We start from the raw sequence: 21,590 nt of genomic DNA on the forward strand, positions 1-21,590 counted from the left end.
TACTGTCTCCTATTACCTAGAGGCAATCCACATAAGCCTTTTTATCAGTGATACTGTGAGCAGGATATCAGGAAAACAGTTGCAGAAAATGGAGTCTAGAAGGAAAGAACCAAGTACTGTTTTACTGTAGGAATTGAGAAATATTTTTTTAACTTACCTGGAGATTTTTTGCTTGCTCTTGATTGCATCAAGTAGGCGTGGCGAGGCAGCAAAGGTGATGATGGCAAAGACATTGAAACTCCTTTGGCCAAGTTCATTCTGTAGACATCTTCCGGTGCAGGCTGGATACCACTGGGGAAATCTGCATGGTGGCCAGATGTGGCAATTATCTGTAGTGCACTTTCTGAGCATGAATCACCTTAAAAATAAATAATAAAAAAGAAGGAAGGGTATTAAAGGTACACAGCAAACTAACAGAAAGCTATACGAAAATACTAGAACTCCATTGTATCAAGCCTTGCTGTGACAGCAATAGAGCAAAGGCTGGTTTAAGTGGCATTACAGACATTTGTTACAGAAAGGAACCACAAACAAAAAGATGAGTAATAGATAAAAAAACACAAATGTTATTTTCAGTTATAACGCTACTGTGAAAAGAGTTGCTTTTAGGCTACTCAATGTGCTACGTCACTGGTCCTTGCCTGGTGATTTGATATGGGGACAATTTAATCTATTTTTTTAATGGCTTTGAAAAGGGAAGCAAGCAAGTTGTCAGTCTAAGTTCCCTACTGGGAAATGGGATCTACGGTCCAAGAATAAAATAAATAAATAATGAACGACCCTTTTCTGCTGGACACCTATCTTGTTCCACTCTAGTAGCCTCTGAAGGGGAAATATTTAAAGACAAGAGTGGGCAGAAACAAGTGTAACTTGCTATAAAATAAAAGTTGTATGTATTTGCTGGACCTTTAAATAAATACCAATATTTGTAGCTTTAAAATAATCTTGTTCCCTAATAGAAAGCCCAACTTTAGGCATAAGAAGTTTTATCCAAATATAACATCTCGTATCATGACTCCCGAAGTGGCTAAATCTGTGATCTCTCATAAGAACTAATGATGGTGGAATGATGGTACCTGTACCTATTGGTGCCTACTTCTGGCAGCTAAATGCCTCTATGTTCCCATTATCACCAGCTACATGCACACAAACAACTCTGTTTAATAAACAGTTTATATGCTTTACATCCTGTACAGTCTGTAACAGGGAAGTCAGACAAGGAGGGAGCAGAAGTATAAACAAACAATTCTCTTAGGAGGATTACATGTTATCCTCAAATAGTTCACACATAAATGCTACCGGAGTCAGGCCCTCTGCAACCTTTCCCAGGTCTTCCTCTAGAAAGAACTATTAATAACTCTAAAATATGCTCATATATATGCTGAACATGATCCTGCTTGAAGAGGTGGCTGTGGGGAGCTGTAAATCTACAAACAAAATATGAATCAGCACTACAAAAACAGTTTTGAAATATATGCTTGCGTCTGAAGAACACAGTCCAAATCACGTAACACTGTTCACCTTTACTTAATCAATTTATTTCTACCACTTCCTTTGATCTAAAAGAAACAGGCACTGACAAATGAACATGTAATAAGATTCTGCTGTTACAGCATGTCAAAAAATGGTGGTTTTGAAGACTATCACCTAATTTGAGCAAGTTCACACACAAATATATTGTTCAATTGTTTAACAATGGTTAAGGAAACAGGAGCAGCCTATGAAATCTTCCCCCAAATCCTTCCCCTCTGAAGGAAATTTCATCCATTTCAAACGTCAGATTAGGACATTCCTGTTTATCACAGCAAACCAAGACAACTGCTTTTTCAGGCTTTTTCAATAAAGACCAGCCATACATTGGCCACATTTATATGATAATATCTTAATAAGCTGTGATGTGAATGAGACTTTTGTCCATGGATGCAGCCTCTTCTCTTTCCTGCATACAGCAATAAAATCTGGAAAACTTCAACTAACCATAGTTTCCCATTTTGTTCAAACCAGGAAACTATGGTTACCAGGTTCAGAACATGCCAGAATCATAAACAGGCATCCCCAAACTTCAGCCCTCCAGATGTTTTGGACTACAATTCCCATCATCCCTGACCACTGGTCCTGTTAGCTAGGGATCATGGGAGTTGTAGGCCAAAACATCTGGGGGGGCGCAGTTTGGGGATGCCTGATCATAAACCATCTCATAATTATAGGTTCCCAGTAGTTCCTGGCTGACTGCAGCACAACGAAGAATGGAAGGAAAATGGGAGCAACATGGAGCACACGGAAAATAAGCTTGCACACATCTCAGCTTATTAAGCAAAGATGTGATCGTTCAAATAGGGCCAATAACCCTGACAGCTGTGAGCAAGCATTTTATCTTCAAAATATAAACAGTATAGCTTGGTGAGATGTAATATTCCAAAAGAAGCAATAAGCCATTAAACCTACTGCAGGTTAAACTTTCACTTCAAGTACAAGCTCAATAGACAGCCTTAGACAATCCTCCATTTCCCAACCTGAAAAAATCCTCCATAACTTCAGGACACTTGTGCCCCATATGTAGGATTGTTGAACTGAACATGTAATGCACTTTGAGCATCACTGAAAAGTGCTATGAGAATATTAAGGTTATATGTGGGGTTTATATGCGATGACTATACTCATTAGAGAAAAAAACTCCTTAATTTGAAAAATGCTGGCTCACACAAGTGAAAGTGGTCAACAGAGAAATCTTATACATATTTCCTTGGATGCAAACTCCCTGAGCTTTTGGTGTTTTTGTAGATTTATGTCCAGTCCTTCCACTACAACTGCAACTGCAATTAAAGCAACTACAAAAAATATCTCACAAAAAAATTACAGGTCCAGGATTGCAGCCTGAGAAATACACCAACAATATATTCCCTAATCTAATTTATTTACTTCCTTTGTTTGATATGAATGCCTTTGTCCGCACCCAGTTTTGTCTCTGCTTGTCTGCCAGGGGATTTCCTGCAACAAATATTCACATGCATCTGTATTTGAGATGTTAGAAGAGCCTCAAAACCAGACTAAGGCATCTAAAATATGCCTTTCTCAGTATCTAAAATCATCACGTCCCTTGTTGCAATCCCCCTCTCAAGCAGGGATCCAAGTGAACAGGCTATTTTCTGTCCGAATGTCATTTCTGTCAGTGACACTTTTAAATAAAGTGCTGAGAAAGAAGCTAGCTAGATTTGCAATTCTCATGAAACAAACAGGCAGATTTAGCCGAAGTATTTGAGAGGAAGAGGGTGTTTGTATGTATATTTAATTCATTCAACATGTCTTCAATCTGGCTGTACCTGAGTGCAGAAGGGCTCCTAATCCAGTGAATGTGTCTGCTAATGGTGAGGAGGGAAGAATTTTTAAAAATGATTTCCCCTTTCCCCTTGCAGGTTAGCATGCCACACTCCTCCAACAACCTGGAGAAGGTTGGGAGGGGGAATGTGGAAAGCCAGATCCAGGAAAAATTGCCTCTCCTCCTCTTCTGTTTGTGGAGACATTCAATTGAATTAAGTCCCTTGTATCTCGCTCCTTAGTATTATTCCATTAGTATTCCTGTAGGAATCCCTTGCAGACAACTGCAGTGCCTGGAGACAAGTCAGTCAGGATGTGTATCCATAGCACTGACCAGAGGAGGAATGACCGCTGGGAGGAGCACAGAGAGGGGGAAATGCCCTAGTGCACGGGTGTCAAACACAAGGCCCGGGGGCCAAATCCGGCCCACCAGACCTCGTCATGTGGCCCGCCGAGCGCCCCAGCCAGCGGGACCCAGCAGCGGGACCTTGCTGCTGAAGCGCCGCACCGACAAAGCGCCAACATACAGCTGGGGTCTGGGGGGGTAGAAAGGCGTCTGGAGCAGCGCTGCGTGGAGCACCCCGAGCCACAGCAGGAGAAGGAGGAGGCAGCTTGCCAGGTCAGCGCCCAGCAGCGCCGCACGGAGAGTCCCGAGCCTCTGCAATGCAGCAGTGCTCTGTAGCACTTTGAATCCTCCTCCTCCTGCCACGGCTCGGCGCCTGGAAACGGCTGCTGCTGCTGCTGCTGAAGCACAGACAAAGCACCCAGCAGCGCCGCGTGGAGGAGGAGGAGGAGGATTCAAAGTGCTACAGAGCACTGCTGCGTGCCAGAGGCTCGGGACTCTCCGTACGGTGCTGCCGGGCACCGACCCGGCAAGCCGCCGCCTTCTCCTTCTCTTGCCTCACCTCCTCCTCCTCCTGCCGCGGCTCATCCTCCTGAACGTGAGCTCAGCAGCGGCTCAGCCTCACGAACGTGCAACTCTGAGGCTTTACGCACGTCTCCTAAAACAGACACCCGCTGCCTCACGCTGCACGGGAAATGCTTTTTGCCCCTGGGTCCCTTCGCGCTCTTTTCTGGTGCTGAATCAAGGCGGCGACCCCCCCCTTCCCTTTCTTTCTTCCTCTCTCTCTCGTTCTTATTCTTTCTTTCCCTCTCCTTCCTTCCTTCTTTATCTCTGTCTTCTCTCCCTCTTTCTTTTTCTTTCCTTCTTTATTCCCTTCCTTCTTTCCTACTCTTCTTTCTCTCCCCTCTTTCCTTCCTCTATCCCTCCTCCTCCCTCTTTTCTTTCTTTCTTTCTTCCTTACTTCCTTCCTTTCTTCCTTCCGTCCTTCCCATCTTTCTTCCTCTCCCTCATTCTTATTCTTTCTTTCCCTCTCCTTACTTCCCTCTTTATCTCTGTCTTCTCTCCCTCTTTCTTTTTCTTTCCTTCTTTATTCCCTTCCTTATTTCCTACTCTTCTTTCTCTCCCCTCTTTCCTTCCTTCCTCTCTCCCTCCCACTCCCTCTTTTCTTCCTTCCTTCCCCCTCCCCTCTCCTCAGAAACATAGGATGCTGCTTTATACTTCTGGCCCTTAAACCCTGGAACCAGGAGAACAGCTCCAGTGAGTCAACCTCAGCCAGTCCCTTTGGTGAAGGGTGGTGGCTCACTGGCAGAACATCTGTCCTGCATGCAGAAGGACCCCAGCATCTCCAGGTACTAGTAGCTCTGCAAAGGTCCTGCATGAAACCCTAGCGAGCCTCCACCACCCAGTGCAGTTACCAAAAATCATTTTTCAATAAATTGTACAATAATTGTACATTTGAATATCTACTTGCCATTATTCTGACTATGTTAGTTATTTGTTGTTTTGTTGTTTAGTCGTTTAGTCGTGTCCGACTCTTCGTGACCCCATGGACCATAGCACGCCAGGCACTCCTGTCTCGCACTGCCTCCCGCAGTTTGGTCAAACTCATGTTCGTAGCTTCGAGAACACTGTCCAACCATCTTGTCCTCTGTCGTCCCCTTCTCCTAGTGCCCTCAATCTTTCCCAACATCAGGGTCTTTTCCAAGTTATTTATTACTTACATTATTACCAAAAACAGTAATAATTGAATGCAGTGACAATAATTTATGATAATAAAGAGTGGACACATAGTCCTACAGATACAACCGGCCCTTTGAGGGTGACCAACTGCTGATGCGGCCCCCGATGAATTTGAGTTTGACACCCCTGCCCTAGTGGGTCTGCAGCAGCAGAACTAGACACCTTTATCTGCCTCAGCTGCAGCAAAACATGTCTCTCCTGTATCTGTGTCTACAGCCGCCGCAAGTGCTACAACCTTCCAACGGTTTGACTTTGCCCCCAAAGGTGCACACCTCCACTGTCTCCTGAGACAGTCGGATGTTAACAAAGCAGTTCAGTTCAATTCAAGAGACTGAACAGGTTGCTTAGCACCAGCAGTGCTAGAGGGTCACGATATTCTGAGACCACTCGCTATTTTATGGGCAAAACTAGATAACAAAACAAAAAAACAACCTGCAGAAACATGCAGGATATTTTTTATATTTGCTTTGACCTCCACTCCAAACACACACCCAGTTTCAGTCATGACACTGCTACTGCAATGATGGGGAAGGGCTGCACAAAGCTGGACCCAAGTTCAACCTTCGACCCTTTGGCACTAGATAACATCTGGAACAGTAAGAAGCTTACAAAGGGAGCCGCTGGGCAAAGGGGAATGGAGGCCAGCAAGTATGGCACAAAGGGGGGTTGTGTGTATTCCAAGCATTAAAAGCACCAGTGTTTGTACAGTATAACTTTCTAACTAAAGCATCATTAACATGGGTTGTGAAAACCCTAGCAACAATACCAACACTTTCATGTTACAAGTAGCCATATCAGTACAGTCGTACCTCTACTTACGTATTCCTTTGGATACGGAATCTTCGGGCTACGGCACGGCAACCCCGGAAGTGTATACTTCCGGGTTTTGCTGCGCGCACATGCACAGAAGCACTCTGTGCGCCATGCGCATGCACAGAAGCACTTAATTCGTTTCAGGAAATACACATGACTGGTCTTAAAATCTGTAGGTATTTTAGCCAAAATTGCTGATTAAAGTAGTTTCTCTCCAAGATCAGATTTTTAATGGTTTAGCAGCAGGGGTGCCTAGTCGCTTTTTTCTTTTCCTTCCTTTTGCTCAAGGGCTGCATTTGCCCTTGGCCAACACTACCAGCAGTGGGTGGGGCCACCCAAGACACTCATACAGGTACAGGCACGAAAGCCAACAGCCTTAACTCATGGTCCATGCAGATCAAGTGAGGAGGGAGGGTTATAATGCTCTTTCTGGTGCACCAGTGACAACAGATGTTGAAATACTAGGTGTGATACAAATTCCTTTAACAACAAAATAGCTTTTCAAATTTGCAGGTTGCTCCATCTGCTTATTCTGCCACTCTGTGCCTCAACTCTCTTACTAAACGCATCCCTCCAAAATATAATAATACTCTTGGAAGGGCTACCACCACAGGACTACCACCCCATTCTCCACTCATAAAATGATTAATCCGATGGCTGGGGAGTGAACAATTTGCATCCCTAACAACAGCACTGACCTCCACCCATCCCAGCATAGTGTTTATTTTTGTTTTCGTTTTGCTGCTGCTACAAAAACCAGAGGTGTCTTGGAAGGCCAGGGGAAAAACGGTGGGTGGGGGGCTATACCAGGCTCCCAAAATGGTAATTAGTCACCCCTGATTTCAGCACATTTAATAATTTACTTACACATAAAAAAGCTGCAACTGTGGAGTATTTTCCTGTCGTTCAGTGTTATATGACCCTTCTGAACCAATAATGAAGTGTCAGCAGTAGTCATAACAACTACCCTGGATGACTGGTTTAAACTAACAAAGCAGCATTTTCTGCAGGTTTTGCAACTTCTTCTCTGTGGCTATACTCAAATTTTAATTCTACCCCACACCCCACATGATATTTAGAGGATTGCTTCCTTTCAAAAAGGACACGGCAACCAGCAGTTAACACCCAGTTGTAGTTTGGAAGCTCAGGAGAATATTAGTTTAACAATGTTATGTTTTTCGGGTTTATTGTTCGGAAGATAGAGGCAGTGTTTGAATTACTGACATAACAACAGCTAATAATGGATTCCCCCTCTTTTCCCCTAAACAGGCAATTCTATTAATATTCAGAATACTGGGTTTTGTTTTTGTCCTCCCAGCAAATCTCTCCATAGTGTCCCATGTGAAGCTGCTGTTGAAGTTCTGTTTGGTTCCTGTCTGACCCACTGCATGAACCATACCACTGCCGACAGGAGTTGTCCCCTATATTGTCTTGTTTTAATGTCTTTATTTTCGACAGTTTCTCCAATAAAGGATATTGCCAAATGAAATTAAGACATTTTTTGCTTTGTGTGTCCATCTTTTGATTCTGAGTTTTGTTAGGGTTGACGGATTCCCAAAAGTGAAAATCTGTAGCATTGTTTTTCCAGTTCAAGTTGTTGAGCTTTTGGTATTTTCTTTGATTTTTAAAATAAAAATAGCCCAGCTTGCCATACCTTGCCAGGGTTTCCCAGACCTTTTGCTGATTCAGCAAAACTCCGTCCAGACACCATATTTCTTAGCGATTCCAAGACATTCGGGAAAACCCGGGTGTATGATAGTCCTTGTTTTGTGCTACTGTCTGTCTTACTGCAACTAGGACGTCGTCTTGAGAGTCCAAAGTAAAAAAAATTACAGTCATACCTCATGTTGGGTCCACTGCAGGTTAGGTGCAGTGGCGCGCTTCCGGGTTGGGAAAAAAGCACGCAAACGTCATTTCCGGTGCACTTCCGGGTCGGGGGAGGCCCATGCGCATGCACACAAACAATTTTTGGCGCTTTTTTCCGACCTGGAAGCGTGCCGCCACGCCTCTAACATTCCTCCGGCCCGCCGCGCGATCGGCACAGTGGGCACCAGCCCAAAGCCGGGTAAGTTTGGGGACCCCTGATGTAAACCTCTAGAGTGTATTTTGTATAGCTAAGCCTTTAGCTCTATCTTCAGTACATTTTATTTTATTACTATGGCTAGTGATTGGTGCAAATAAAGATTCTCCTGATCTTCTACTTAATTTTTGTTTATGCCTGAAAGTATTTCAGATCAGACACTTACTATTTGGCACAGAGTCCCATTAACCTAAAAAATAAGTGGTGTTAAATGTATTAACACAGAGATTGCTTTATAAGAAGCACGCATAATAACAACCTGTTCAAGCAGTCAAAGGCTTTGGTAGCTGCAAAATAAACAGCAAGAGTTGATGTCTGAATTATCTACACATACTCTGAAGTATTATGAATGCAGTTAATGCAAAATGAGTAACCAAGATACACCAACCAAGAGGCAAAAAAAATTAAGCCCAATATAATTATTGCAACTAAGCCAGAGTGAGCCTTGTCACAGACTGTCCACTTGTATCACTTTTATCTCCTGTGAGTTCACATGCAAGAGGAGGAGAACAAATCTTCCACTTCTATTTTTAATTAAGCCACAGTGCCCCATTATATAAGACTTAGGCACCCATGGTGTATTTTAAATTTAGCTGAGGGATGGTGAGCCTGTGACCCTCCAGATGTCGTTGGACTGCTGTCTTGGTCACATCTGAAGGACCACGGGTTCCACATCCCTATTTTAGTTTGATAAAACAAACTATCTAGGAGTTAAAATAAGCCACAGTTACCAGAATTCATATGTAACAGGAAACTGAGGCTTAGTCAAAAGTGAAACTGTGACTCTTTCCTTTGCACACATGAAGGGATAGCAAGGGGAACACACAAACCTGAGGCTCATGGACCACTGTTTAGTGACAATTGTATAAACTATGCCTCAGAGTTTCATAACGCAAGTCACAACCTGAGGCGCTGAGACCAAGAGTGCTTGTCAAATTCTGATTTAATATGCTATAGGAATTTATTTTAAGTGATAGAGACCTGTTAATACTTACATGTATTAAGAACTGTATTAATAAATTAAGAAGTTTATTGATCATAAACAACCATTAGTAACAGAGATGACTAGAAACAGAAAATAACAGAGTATTTAAGAGAGAACTAGAAGCCTGATTTAGCTATTATCAATCCACTGAATAAATACAGCTCACTCACAACTGACCATACATTGAAATACATATTTGTTGTATTTTATGTACACACCTATCCAGTCAAATATTTATCTGTAATAAAGTAATTATTAAGTGCCTAACATACTGAAAATCCATTTGAATATTCACAAATATAAATTTTCATATAACTCCTTTATACTACAATATTCTTTAAAAACTATTGACCTATAAATCTAATAAAACACCACCTCTCAATCCTGGAGCACCCTGATATTCCAGCAATATCAAATAAACTCCATGCAATCTGGCTTTCTGCTAACTTCTCATTTTCTATACTTTCACTGTTTTATCTCTGGCATCCAGCATAACCAGTGAACTGATGATGGTGCTAAAGAAGGGGCATGTCTTGAAAATGTAACTGAATTCCCAATGGCAAATCAGATGCAACTAAAGGGCTTAATCAGATTAACATCTTTTAAAGATAGACAGTATAATGATACTACAAATAATTATTCTGTAAGACATACAAGCTTGAAAACAGAACTTGAATCCCGTATCTAATCCATCAATTGAAAAAGGGATAAGCAACATGAGAAACTTTTAGAGCCTCTGTAGTCTATGTAAATCAAACACGATGAAGACGACAGCTTAAAATTCACCACTGTATACAAGACCTGAATGCCGCTCTCAAGTTAAGGACATGAATAAAATGTTTGGGAATACGCACCTCAGAATGCAAAGTCTACCTAATTCTACGATTCCAGTTCTTTTAACCTTCGAAGTGGGAATCTAATTTATAGTAATGCACACAATGTCCAACTTATATAGTTTTCATGATAAGAATCTATACAAGAGCATTATATGCTCAAGATAAAATAAGATGGAAGGAGCCTAAGAGCAATATGAAACTGGGACACAGCAGCTATGAAGTTAAAGCAGACAAATGTATTTGTGAAGCTTGTGGATTCAAGTTATATTTCAGTTATCTACCTCTGCCCCACCTAGCTATGAAGTGGAGGGGAAGGGAAGATACAAAACTATTCGGCTAGGGAAGTTAACGTCGTTAGCTCCTTTGGCTTCATCTTCAAGTCACTTTAAATAATAGTTAAACTTAACTATGGTTTTAAAAGGTGAATGCAATGCCAAACCAAATCATGGCTTAACTTCTAGCAGCAACAAAAGCAAAACACCCATGATTTTAGCAGTGTGTACTAGCACAAGGCAGTGTCACCTGTAAAGGGACACGGGTAGCGCTGTGGGTTAAACCACAGAGCCTAGGGCTTGCCGATCAGAAGGTCGGCGGTTTGAATCCCCCCAACGGGGTGAGCTCCCATTGCTCAGTCCCAGCTCCTGCCAACCTAGCAGTTCGAAAGCACATCAAAGTGCAAGTAGGTACTGCTACAGCGTGAAGGTAAACACCATTTCCATGTGCTCTGGTTCGCCAGAAGCGGCTTTGTCATGCTGGCCACATGACCTGGAAGCTGTATACCGGCTCGCTTGGCCAATAATGCGTGATGAGCGCCGCAACCCCAGAGTTGGTCACGACTGGACCTAATGGTCAGGGGTCCCTTTACCTTTACTAGCACAAGGCAGTGTCACCTGTAAAGCACTGGCTACAAATTAGTTTCTGGGCTCAATTCAAAGTGCTGAATTTGACCTTTGAAGTCTTAAACCATTAAGGACCACAATACCGCTTTCCATAGGAACCTACCCAGACACTGTGATCATCACCTGAAGCCCTGCTGTGTGTGCTTCTGCCAGGAGAAGTCTGGAGGGTGGCAACACGAGAATGGGCCTTTCTTCCCAGTGGCTCCCCATTTGTGGAATGCTCTCCACAGGGAGGTTCAGCTGCCGCCTTCATTATACCCCTTTAGGAACCAGGCGGAAATGCTCCTCTTCAACCAGGCCTTTGGCTAATTAACATCCTATACCCTTTTGAACAGGCATCCCCAAACTGCGGCCCTCCAGATGTTTTGGTCTACAACTCCCATGATCCCTAGCTAACAGGACCAGTGATTGGGGAAGATGGGAATTGTAGTCCAAAACATCTGGAGGGCCGAAGTTTGGGGATGCCTGCTTTTGAATGTGCTTTTGGGGGGTATTCTTTTGTTTTGTTTTTGTTCTTGTTTTATTATGTATTTTCGTCTTGTATTTTGATGATGAGTACCACCCTGAGGCCTACAGATGAAGGGCAGTGTCTGTAAAAAACAAGTCTAAGAAATGCACACAATTATTAAGGCATCAGTTATTAGACATGTGTAAGAAAGTACATCTATCTTGACCTGTAGTACAACACATCTCAAAACACTATAATTAAGAGAAAGCCATATACTGTAAAGCAATATGAGACATATGTCCATGCATGCAAAGCTAAAGACAGGACTAAGCAACATTTATTTATACCACTGAATAACATAAGAACTATGTCCATTCAGCTCTGTACTCCCAGCAAGACGTTAGGAAAAACATCCTTCCTGTGAGATTCTTTTTTTAAACTATGATGATATTTAAGAATATTTATGTTCCATCTATCACCTACCTACCTACCTACCTACCTACCTATCTATCTATCTAATCTGACATATGTACAGTGGTACCTTGGGTTTATGAACTTAATACATTCCGGAAGTCCGTTCTGAAACCAAAGCGTTCTTAAACCAAGGTGTGCTTTCCCATAGCAGTGGGGGACTCAATTAACAAATGGAACACAACATGTTCTGCTTCCAAGGCAAACTTCACAAACCAAAACACCTACTCCCGGGTTTGCAGCGTTCTTAATCCAAGTTGTTCATAAACTAAGCTGTTCTTAAACCAAGGTACCACTGTACAAGAATGCAGAAACAGTGGCCAAATGATTTAACACACCTCAATGTTCATGATGTGCACACTGTCTGCGTGCATATTTTTTTCAAGCTGTATGGCAAAGTCCAGATAACTCTCTTCCACAGATGCAGCAGCTAGAATTTGCCACAACCAAATGTTTCCAAAAATTGTGGTGTTTAAGGTTAATTTGTTCTCTTTAGTTAGAAAAAAATGTATAATCAGCTTCATTTTTAAAAATTCTCCAAGCAGTGTACACCTACAGCACAAGAATTTCTGCTTGTGCAATGGAACTTCCCTTTCCCCCACCCTAAATCTGACACAGGGTTTCCCCCACAACCCTCTGGAGCAGACTGGGGGGTGGGGTAGAATGTGCACAGGAAAGGAGAGGAGGGAAGTTCCATTGCAAAAGTAGAAATCATTGGGCTGGAAACTGCCCATCACCATAAAAAACAAAGATGAAAATCTATAAAAATTTAAAACACATGTAAGTAATTAAACCATGCATCTCAGTAGGCTTGTTGAAACAGAAGACTTTTCAGAAGACATCTAAAACTACATAGTGAGAATGCCTGCTAATGCCAATAGTCAGGGAATTCCAGTGTACAGGCGTTGCCACACTAGTGTAAGAACTCGTCACCAGGGCCGTCTTAAGCATATCTGGCGCCCTGGCGCGAACTATCCCTCTGCCCCCCCCGTTTCCGAGCGCGGCTGGCGGGCGGGCGCAGCGCGGCGCCCTCCTGGCGCCCTGCGCCACCCAGCCTTGCCTTAGAGCCGGCCCTGCTCGTCACAATGCTGAATGGACAGTATTTTTTAATTATATATATTTTTTACACAAAAATTGACATTATTCAATTTACTTTCAATATAATGATTTCTTCCATTTTGACTTCCCATCCTTACGTCCATGATGTTCCTGTTGTATTCCTTTATCTGCTGCCGAAACAACCATTTTATTTCTTTTGCATTATAACTTATATTACAATCATTTATTTATTCTCTATCCCTTAATGCTGAATGGACATTATGAGTACCTCAGATCAAAGTCATTGAACAGGCACAATATTAAGTGATTCCTATCCTCAGGAAGAATTTGGGAGGAGGGGTACTGGCAGGGATTGTAAACGTGGGCTCAGCCTACCTAGTTATTATTGCATACTAAGACAGACTATGAATCCATCTACACCAGTTTATTTTCTCTCTCTGATTGACAACAGCTCTCCAGCAACTAACTCAGAGATGTTTCCCATCATCTGCTACCAGATCACCTTAAGTGGAAATGTCAGGAATTGAACCTGCCAGCTTCCACACACAAAATATATGATCTGTTGCCCAATCACTCCCTAAAGCAAAAACACAGGAGGAAGTTGTAAGGTTGAATCAAATGCATAGACAAATTCAAGGAAAAAACTAGGGGCAGGGAGGGGGAACCAGAATACCAGCAAGCAAAATATGTATGAGTTAATGGAAGAACATAAATGAAAGGGTTTCTTGGACCCAACAGAAAGAAGTAGATGGAAGATTATAGGGGTTGATTAAAAAGTCACAAAAATCAAAGGTAGCACCCAAGCTATTATAATACAGTGGTGCCTCAACTTATGTATTTAATCCGTTCCGAAAGCACCTTCGTGGGTCAAAAAGCGCCATTGGAAACGTGATTTCCCATAGGAATGCATTCGAAATGGAAAAATTTGTAAGTCGAAGCAACCCTATCTAAAAATTTGTAAGTCAGAAAATCCCTATCTAAAACTGCCGTGGTTTCCTTTCGGATGTCGAGACATTCGTAAGCGTGCGGCCATTTGCCCCATTTGTAAGTCGAAAAATTTGGTTGTCGAGTCATTCGTAAGTCGAGGTACCACTGTATGGTATTATTTCCAAAACAAAACAAAACAAGAATAGTGTAATATCTGGGAAGTAAAAGTAGAAACTCAGTCTTATTTTTTCAAAGTAAGGAAACATTTAATGTCATTATGAGAATTGCAGCAGTAAAGTTAGAAATATTTGAAAGAACCAAAGGTAAAAGTAAGGAATACATCTGCTAGCTAAATCCTGATGTTATCTGCATAATGTGATACTGAAAACCAAATGAAGCAATAATTTTAGCAAAAGTGGAGAAAGGGTGAAATGCACAAAGATGATGGCCGAGAACATAATCTAATGGTGACACCAACTGATAAAGAGAAAGAAGATAAAAATCCACTAACAGGAACTTCAAAGAAAGCATTAAGAATTAAACCAAGGAAGGACAGCACTTAAAAAACAAACAAAATGATGATCAAATAAAAGAATAAAGTGATCAAACATAGAGAAAGCAGTGGAAAACTAAAGGATAACAACAGCAGCCCTATCATTTAGGGAAAAGATTATAATTACCGTAGAAATCTTAAGCGGTGAATTTTCAGTAGAACGTAAGGAACAGAAATTGGAACTGTGCACATCTGAGACTAAAGATGTCAGAAACTGAAAACATGCAATTGTTAAAACAAAATTGTGACAAACTTTGAAGAAAAATGGGGTCGCTAGAAAAAAATGATCAAGGAATGGTGTCTTAAGAATGGACGTGAATAGTTCACTCCAACAATATGGTGATTTTTTGTAATTACAGTAGCTATATGCTGGTTCAAAGACAAAAGGCATTGGCCTAGTTAGAAAAACAACACTTACACACTGCAGTTGATATACTAACTTCTCACGACACACAGTTTGGAAAGCTCTGTTCTAAGTGAAAGACAACACAAAAGCAGAACTCTGAGACTTGTCTTGTGCAACAGGGCTTCCTATATCCCCTGAAAAGGCACTTCTGAGGGTCAAATGTGATGGAGCACAGTGGGTTGCAGAGGGATGGAGAAATTGGGAGAGTTTTGGCTTGTCCTGTCTTGCGCAAGCAGAAGTCTTCTCACTGATGCAAGACGTCTCTTGATCCAATGCCATAATTTTGCAACAGTATCAATTATTAGGCCATTCTGAAGTAAATAATGCCTATGGTTCATTTAAATATAAAACACTAGTGCTGATACTTAAAGATCTCATTGGAGTTAAAAATATTCCCTGGAAACTGTAATTCCACACAAAATACCTACTGCTCAGCAGAAATGCCACTGTACTGAACTCTTTTATAATAACCAAGAACCACAAAAAAATGGGCACAGCAGCACGGAATGAATCAGAAACAGACTCATATATTCAGTATGAAACAAAGCATCTTCTGTTGAGGAATGTATTTAGAAGAATGACCAAAAGTCAAACTCTAACTTGAAAAGATTCCAGCCCAAGTTCAACATTTAAAACTAACAGATCTGAACTTTTCATGCCAGAAAGTTCTTTTCACTTAAAATTCAAAGTTTATCTGAGAAGGGCTACAAAGCAAAACAAAATCGCCAACTAGATTAGCCTAATAAGCCTTAAGATTTCAAAATCAAAAAATATATTTTGACAACTAAAGCTTATCAAAAAGCATTTGAAGCATATCATGGAAACACAACTACTGCCTTAGTTGGCAACCATGTCCAAATACCTGTATTTAATCAGACAGCTTCAAAGACATGCAAAGGTCACATCTATGTTTCAAATTAGAAGTCTCAGACTAAGATATAATGCCTGGGTTTGAACACAACACTAAACCATGGCATACATATACAGTACATCAAATCTGTCTTAGGTTAAACAGCAATGGTTGTTTGGGGCCAACAAACCAAGATCTGAAACTATGGTTTGAAGCTGATGTGTGAATCTTGGTTTGCATTGACTGGTTGTTTGGCAGTTGCAAACTGGTCTAATCCTAGTTTGTTGTGATGCTCTCCCCTTTGGCAAATGCAGGAAAAAGTGGAGTTTGCCATTTATTTTAGGTTATCTACTCCAACAATAGTTGGGTTCATAGACATGGGTGCATATTACACCTGAAATTGATGAAGCACCACAATCGTCATGCTTATGACATGGCAATAAGCACAACATGATTACCAAATAAAAAGACATTTTTAAAATAGTTTTTGGGACTCCCTGATAAATGATAAAATTATGTTAAGTCTGGTGGTTTGGTAATTATTTAGTAAATCCCATAGATATTGGCCTCAGAATTGAGAATTTAAATTATTTGAAAAAAACAGATCTTATGTAAACCCCTTTTTAATGAGACCAGTATTATGATCTTAGGCAACTTTATTCAAGTATGAGATTACCGTGTTTAAGAAAGGGGGAATCTCTTACTTATGGAAGATATTTCAGGGTTTTCAGAATAGCCAGCCTTAGCAACTGTAACTCGCTTTGCTAAAAACTAAGATAGAAATTAGAGACAAAATTATTTATGTTCAGAAATGAACTTCAGCCTTGTCGGTTAGATGAGCTACTCCCTCTCAGAAAGAAATGCAAGGCGTAGGTTACACACCTGCTCTGACAACTCTTTTAGCCACAGTGGGCGGAAGTAATATTTGACCTACGCCCATATAAGGGTCAGGAGGCCACTATGAGATTAGAAATTGACATCACCGGTCAGTTCATTTTGATTTTTTTGTTTTAAATCATTTGAGGATCCCAGAGACAGCTGTGAGTAGCTGCCAAGCAAATTATGAGCAGCTATTGTGGTTTAAAGGGGAATGATCATGACAAGCATTGGACAATAAATTCTATGAACTTACTTCCTTAAAACGCAGCTGAATGCTGGACCTTGATATATGTGGTCCAGTTATTTTCTGCCTTGTTTCTGGGGTAATTAAAAGAGAATGTGCTTTGACTTTTGACTTTAAAATTAATAAATTCTCAGTTAATACTTTCATTTAATATGTCAGGGGTAGTCAACGTGGAAGTGCTCCAGTGGTGCCTTCACCATTGGTCATGCTGGGTGGGGCTGGTGAGAGTTGGCAGTCCCAGAGTCTTGAGGCAGCATGCCCACTATCCCTGTGCTAAGTGATAAGGACAGTAACTTTAAGTAACATATCCTGTGCATCTAAGTATTAAAGGTAAAGGGACCCCTGACCATAGCTGTCAAGTTCTCCCTTTTTTAAAAAGGGAAATTCCCTTATGCGGAATAGGCTTCCTCGCGAGAAAAGGGAAATTAGGTCCAGTCGTGACCGACTCTGGGGTTGCGGCGCTCCTCTTGCGTTATTGGCCAAGGAAGCCGGTGTACAGCTTCCAGGTCATGTGGCCAGCATGACAAAGCCGCTTCTGGTGAACCAGAGCAGCGCAAGGAAACACTGTTCACCTTCCTGCTGTAGCGGTACTAAAAGCACACATTCTACTCATGTAAAAACATGCTGATTTCTGGACTGTCTGTGGGCCGGATTTAGAAGGCGATTGGGTCGGATCCTGCCCCCGGGCCTTAGTTTGCCTACCTGTGCTCTAACCGCTACAACACATTTGCTCACATTTGTTTATTGGCACCCCTTGAAACTTAGGAAAGTTGTCAAAAATTTAAAGCATTTACACTCCCAAAGCTTGCAATCTGATGTTAACTAGATATTCTGCCTGGAAAGGTCTTGCACAAATATTTCGTCTATGCTGCACATTTCACGTGTGCTGCTTTCTGTAACCTGCAGAAGAGCTCTCCCTATGACTCATAATCATGGGACTTCCTATCTTAATTGTTATTTGACATTTTAGACATAATCAAGTTGCTATGCAATCTGCACCGGTGCCAAAATTCTGTGGCAAAGTAACTCAAATGCTGTTATTAAGCAAACCTGAATTCTGTGTACTGTCTATAAAGTGTGTACATTAAGGAAACATGAATCTATTGTGCATAATTTTTCTGCTTCTGCAAGGAGCCACAAACAGCATTGAAACCAATTCCCGTGAATGGAAGTACTTCTTTGCCTGACATGTTGGTGGACATTGAGCTGGCTTTGGGCGCTATGATGAAGTATGGCTCTTTGTGATGGGAAAAAGCTGGAGTAAACCTCAGGTTTACACACCTCCTTCCCATCTCAAATAATGGGTCACAAGGTTGGCTTGTTTCAAACAAACAATGGTTAAGATTGCCAGAGTATGTCAGACATGGATGAAACACACAGCTGTGGTTAATCAAAAATGGAAAGCAAATGTGCCCAATCTCCTCCTCATAGTCACTGCAGAGGGAGAAGAGGGGGAGCACATAATGCAAAGACTTGACCCTGCAGCACTGAATGACACAACAACTGCAATGTAATTTCTTTCCTTTGAAACTTGGTGCCATTGTATAACTGTGTACCTCTACAGAGTCTTTGTATTAAGTTTGGGTTTGTTGAAAATGATATCAAGTCTATTTCCCCAAAAATAAGTAACTGCTGGCTGCAGTTCATTCTCGTTGGTCATGGGGGTGTCTGAATTAGCCCGCTGGGCATGTACATCCAAGCCTACTTTCACAGATGTAAAATCAAGACAATTTTTACATTTATTATAGAAGTGGAGATTCTTATGAAGCTGAATCCTGCCACCATAGTGCTATATCATATGCAAGGTACATATAGCCTGAGATATAACAAAGCATTTGTTCTCCTACCACTCCCTTCCTCTTTCAGTAGGTCACTTAAACAGAGTTCATTACTGGCACAGTAAACACTTATGAAGTGGAGATCAGAAAACATCTCCCACCATCGAATGGATCATCCATTAAAGCAGAAACCAATACATAAACTGAAGAAATGGGAGGAGCTGAAGGTAAGTAGTGCTATAATGGAGCAGACAAGTAGGCAGCTCCACACCATATGTTTGAAGCACACCCAACACACATTTTAAACACATGGCTTCCCACAAAGAATCCTGGGAACTTTGGCTTGTTAAGGGTGTTGGGAACTGTAGCTATGTGCTGGGAAACTACAGTTTCCATGAGTCTTTGGGAGATAGGAACATGCTTTGAATGTGCATAGGATGTCTTTAATGTATGGTGTGGCTCTGCCCAACATTCCTCAATCCAACCCTGCAGGTATTTTTGGAATCAAACGGTAATTAAAATTGGTAGTTCACCAACATTTAAATATACCTACCAGATTCCTTCTTGCTTGCCTTTCCACCATCTCTGCTTTTCTTCAAAACGGCTTTTAACATTTTAACACTGTTCTTTTTTTTTCCTAAAGAAGGGAAATAGAGAGTTCTAAGTGACTGTGCGTATACAGCCAGACACAAGGCCAGTGTGTGCAATTTTTGCACGTCACATTCAAAATGAACTTGTATAATAAAATATTAATTCAAAACATGTTATGGGATCACTTTTACTTTACACAACCATGTTGCATTAGTAAAACCAAACAGTGAAGCTGCAAGGAATGTTTTAATACCAAGTGACTACGGGTTTACTGTCCTGTTATAAAGAAAAACAGCACACAACATTCTCTACATTCCACATATAATTAAGGTTACGAGGCTAAACCTGGATAAGTTACCGTTAGGCACTCTGGCACAAACATGTCTGGTTTTTGACCAGAGTTCAAGAGGAGGGGGAGATAAGCTATACCACCACAGTAGCTACTATAAATTGAAAGAAATCTGATTTGAGACACTGGAAGATTGAAAGAAAATGCTTGTATGTTTTAGAACTCCTGGTGAAAAACAGGACTAGAATGTAGCCTGCATTAGGTAAGGATACTTTAATACAGTGGTACCTCGGTTTATGAACACAATTGGTTCCGGAAGTCTGTTCATAAACTGAAGCGTTCATAAACTGAAGCGAACTTTCCCATTGAAAGTAATGGAAAGTGGATTAATCCGTTCCAGACAGTCCGTGGAGTACTTAAACTGAAGTGTTCATAAACTGAAGCGAACTTTCCCATTGAAAGTAATGGAAAGAGGATTAATCCGTTCCAGACGGGTCCGCGGAGAACTTAAACTGAAGCGTTCATAAACTGAAGCATGGGTGTAATTGGTTCCGGAAGTCTGTTCATAAACTGAAGCGTTCATAAACTGAAGCGAACTTTCCCATTGAAAGTAATGGAAAATGAATTAATCCGTTCCAGATGGGTCAGCGGCGTTCATAAACCGAAAATTCATAAACCGAGGTGTTCATAAACCGAGGTTCCACTGTATATATATACTGGGGGGGGGGAGAGAATGATTCCAAATTCTTACCAAATATGTAACTACTTGCATCATCTGAATAAAAGCCATGCATAGGAATGGTCCCTGGCTGGTTTTGAACTAGTTTTGACACCTTGGGAATCTTATTTTGTTTAAATTTGGAGCTTTAAAGTGAATACATGCTTTCTTCCCTGTTTGAAATCTTAAGAGCTGCCATTTCCAAGCCTGTAGTATTTTGCATAGCTCAACTGAGCCAAGTTCTACCCATTTTTTCCCATGTAGCTTTTGCAAATCTCTTTCTTTGCTCACTTCTTCCCCCTTCAATCCACTTTAGCCTGCCCTCATTTCACTTTTCATTGGGCAGCAACTATACCAGCATAGCTGCCAAGTTATCCCTTTTTTAAAGGGATTTTCCCTTATGCTGAATAGGCATCCTCGCGAGAAAAGGGAAAACTTGGCAGCTATGTATACCAGGGCTACGAGTGTTCACACTTCTCTAACCTACAGACTTTTAACAAGGTCCTGCCCTAGTCACATGTCCTGTATAAATTCTTCATTTCTCTAAGTCTTTAGACCTGGGGTGGAGTGACTAGTAACACCATGGTTGCTATTCAAGACATCAAAATAAAGAGTGCTTGTCTCCTCTCAGAATGTAGAAAGATATGGGATCTAACAAAAATGTCCAAGCATTTATTAAAGCTTTCACTCTTAAGCATGTTTAATAAAAATGAGTGTCTTAGATGTATGATACATTCATGGGTGTTCACAGAATCTGTAGTATTGCTGCAAAAAAAAAAAAAAACACCCAGTAACGAATGTGCAGGATGGCAAAACCTGCACGATGGGGATACCATAGTGCAGAGGTAGGCATTGTGGTGTTATGCAGAACTTGTGGACCACAACTCCCATGAGCCCCAGTTAGCATGGAAATGGTAAAGAATGATGGGATTTGTATCCACAATGGCTGCAGGGCACCACATTGCAACACTGCTTCAGAAAGTTTCTTGTGCTCCCCTTAATTTGGCTTCTTCAGACAGTATTTGGAACTTCTGGGATTGTCAACATATGGATGAAACTTAGCAATGAACTTTGAGCTCACGTTCCCCCTGTTCCCCTCACTGCATGGACAGGAAGGATGGATAATTCAATGGTAGCCAACCTGGTGCCCTCTAGATGTTGCTGAAGGCCACAACATCTGTTGGGCACAAAATTTGCAACCATGCCATCATGACTCAAATAATCCATTTTCTCTGAAGCCAAGATATTAAAAGTGGGTAAAACCAACATCCGGGGAGGCAAGACTGTTTTGCCACACAGAGAAGAAAGCACATGGCTAAAGCTGTGCTGCCAGTGTCTTCATAGGGAAAAGATTGGAGGGTAGAAA

General features: G+C 41.4%; 1 protein-coding gene across 6 annotated transcripts in view; it reads right to left on the reverse strand.

Annotated features, from left to right (window-relative positions):
• The window catches only part of TANC1 (tetratricopeptide repeat, ankyrin repeat and coiled-coil containing 1), a 134,554-nt gene that overhangs the window by 66,107 nt on the left and 46,857 nt on the right, over positions 1-21,590 (reverse strand). For 4 of the 6 annotated variants that reach the window (XM_060280045.2, XM_035132073.3, XM_088651764.1 and 1 more), the window contains exons 2-3: positions 19,180-19,263; positions 158-358 (exon numbers count right to left, since the gene is read on the reverse strand). In XM_060280045.2, coding sequence (XP_060136028.2) covers positions 158-358; positions 19,180-19,240 — 262 coding nt within the window. In that variant the 5' untranslated portion in view covers positions 19,241-19,263. The remainder of the gene's footprint in view (positions 1-157; positions 359-19,179; positions 19,264-21,590) is intronic. The other 2 variants (XM_088651758.1, XM_035132091.3) reach the window with 2 other exon arrangements.

The sequence above is a fragment of the Zootoca vivipara genome, chromosome 1 (genome assembly GCF_965207765.1).
Source record: "Zootoca vivipara chromosome 1, rZooViv2.hap1.1, whole genome shotgun sequence".
Classification (NCBI taxonomy): Eukaryota; Metazoa; Chordata; class Lepidosauria; order Squamata; family Lacertidae; genus Zootoca; species Zootoca vivipara.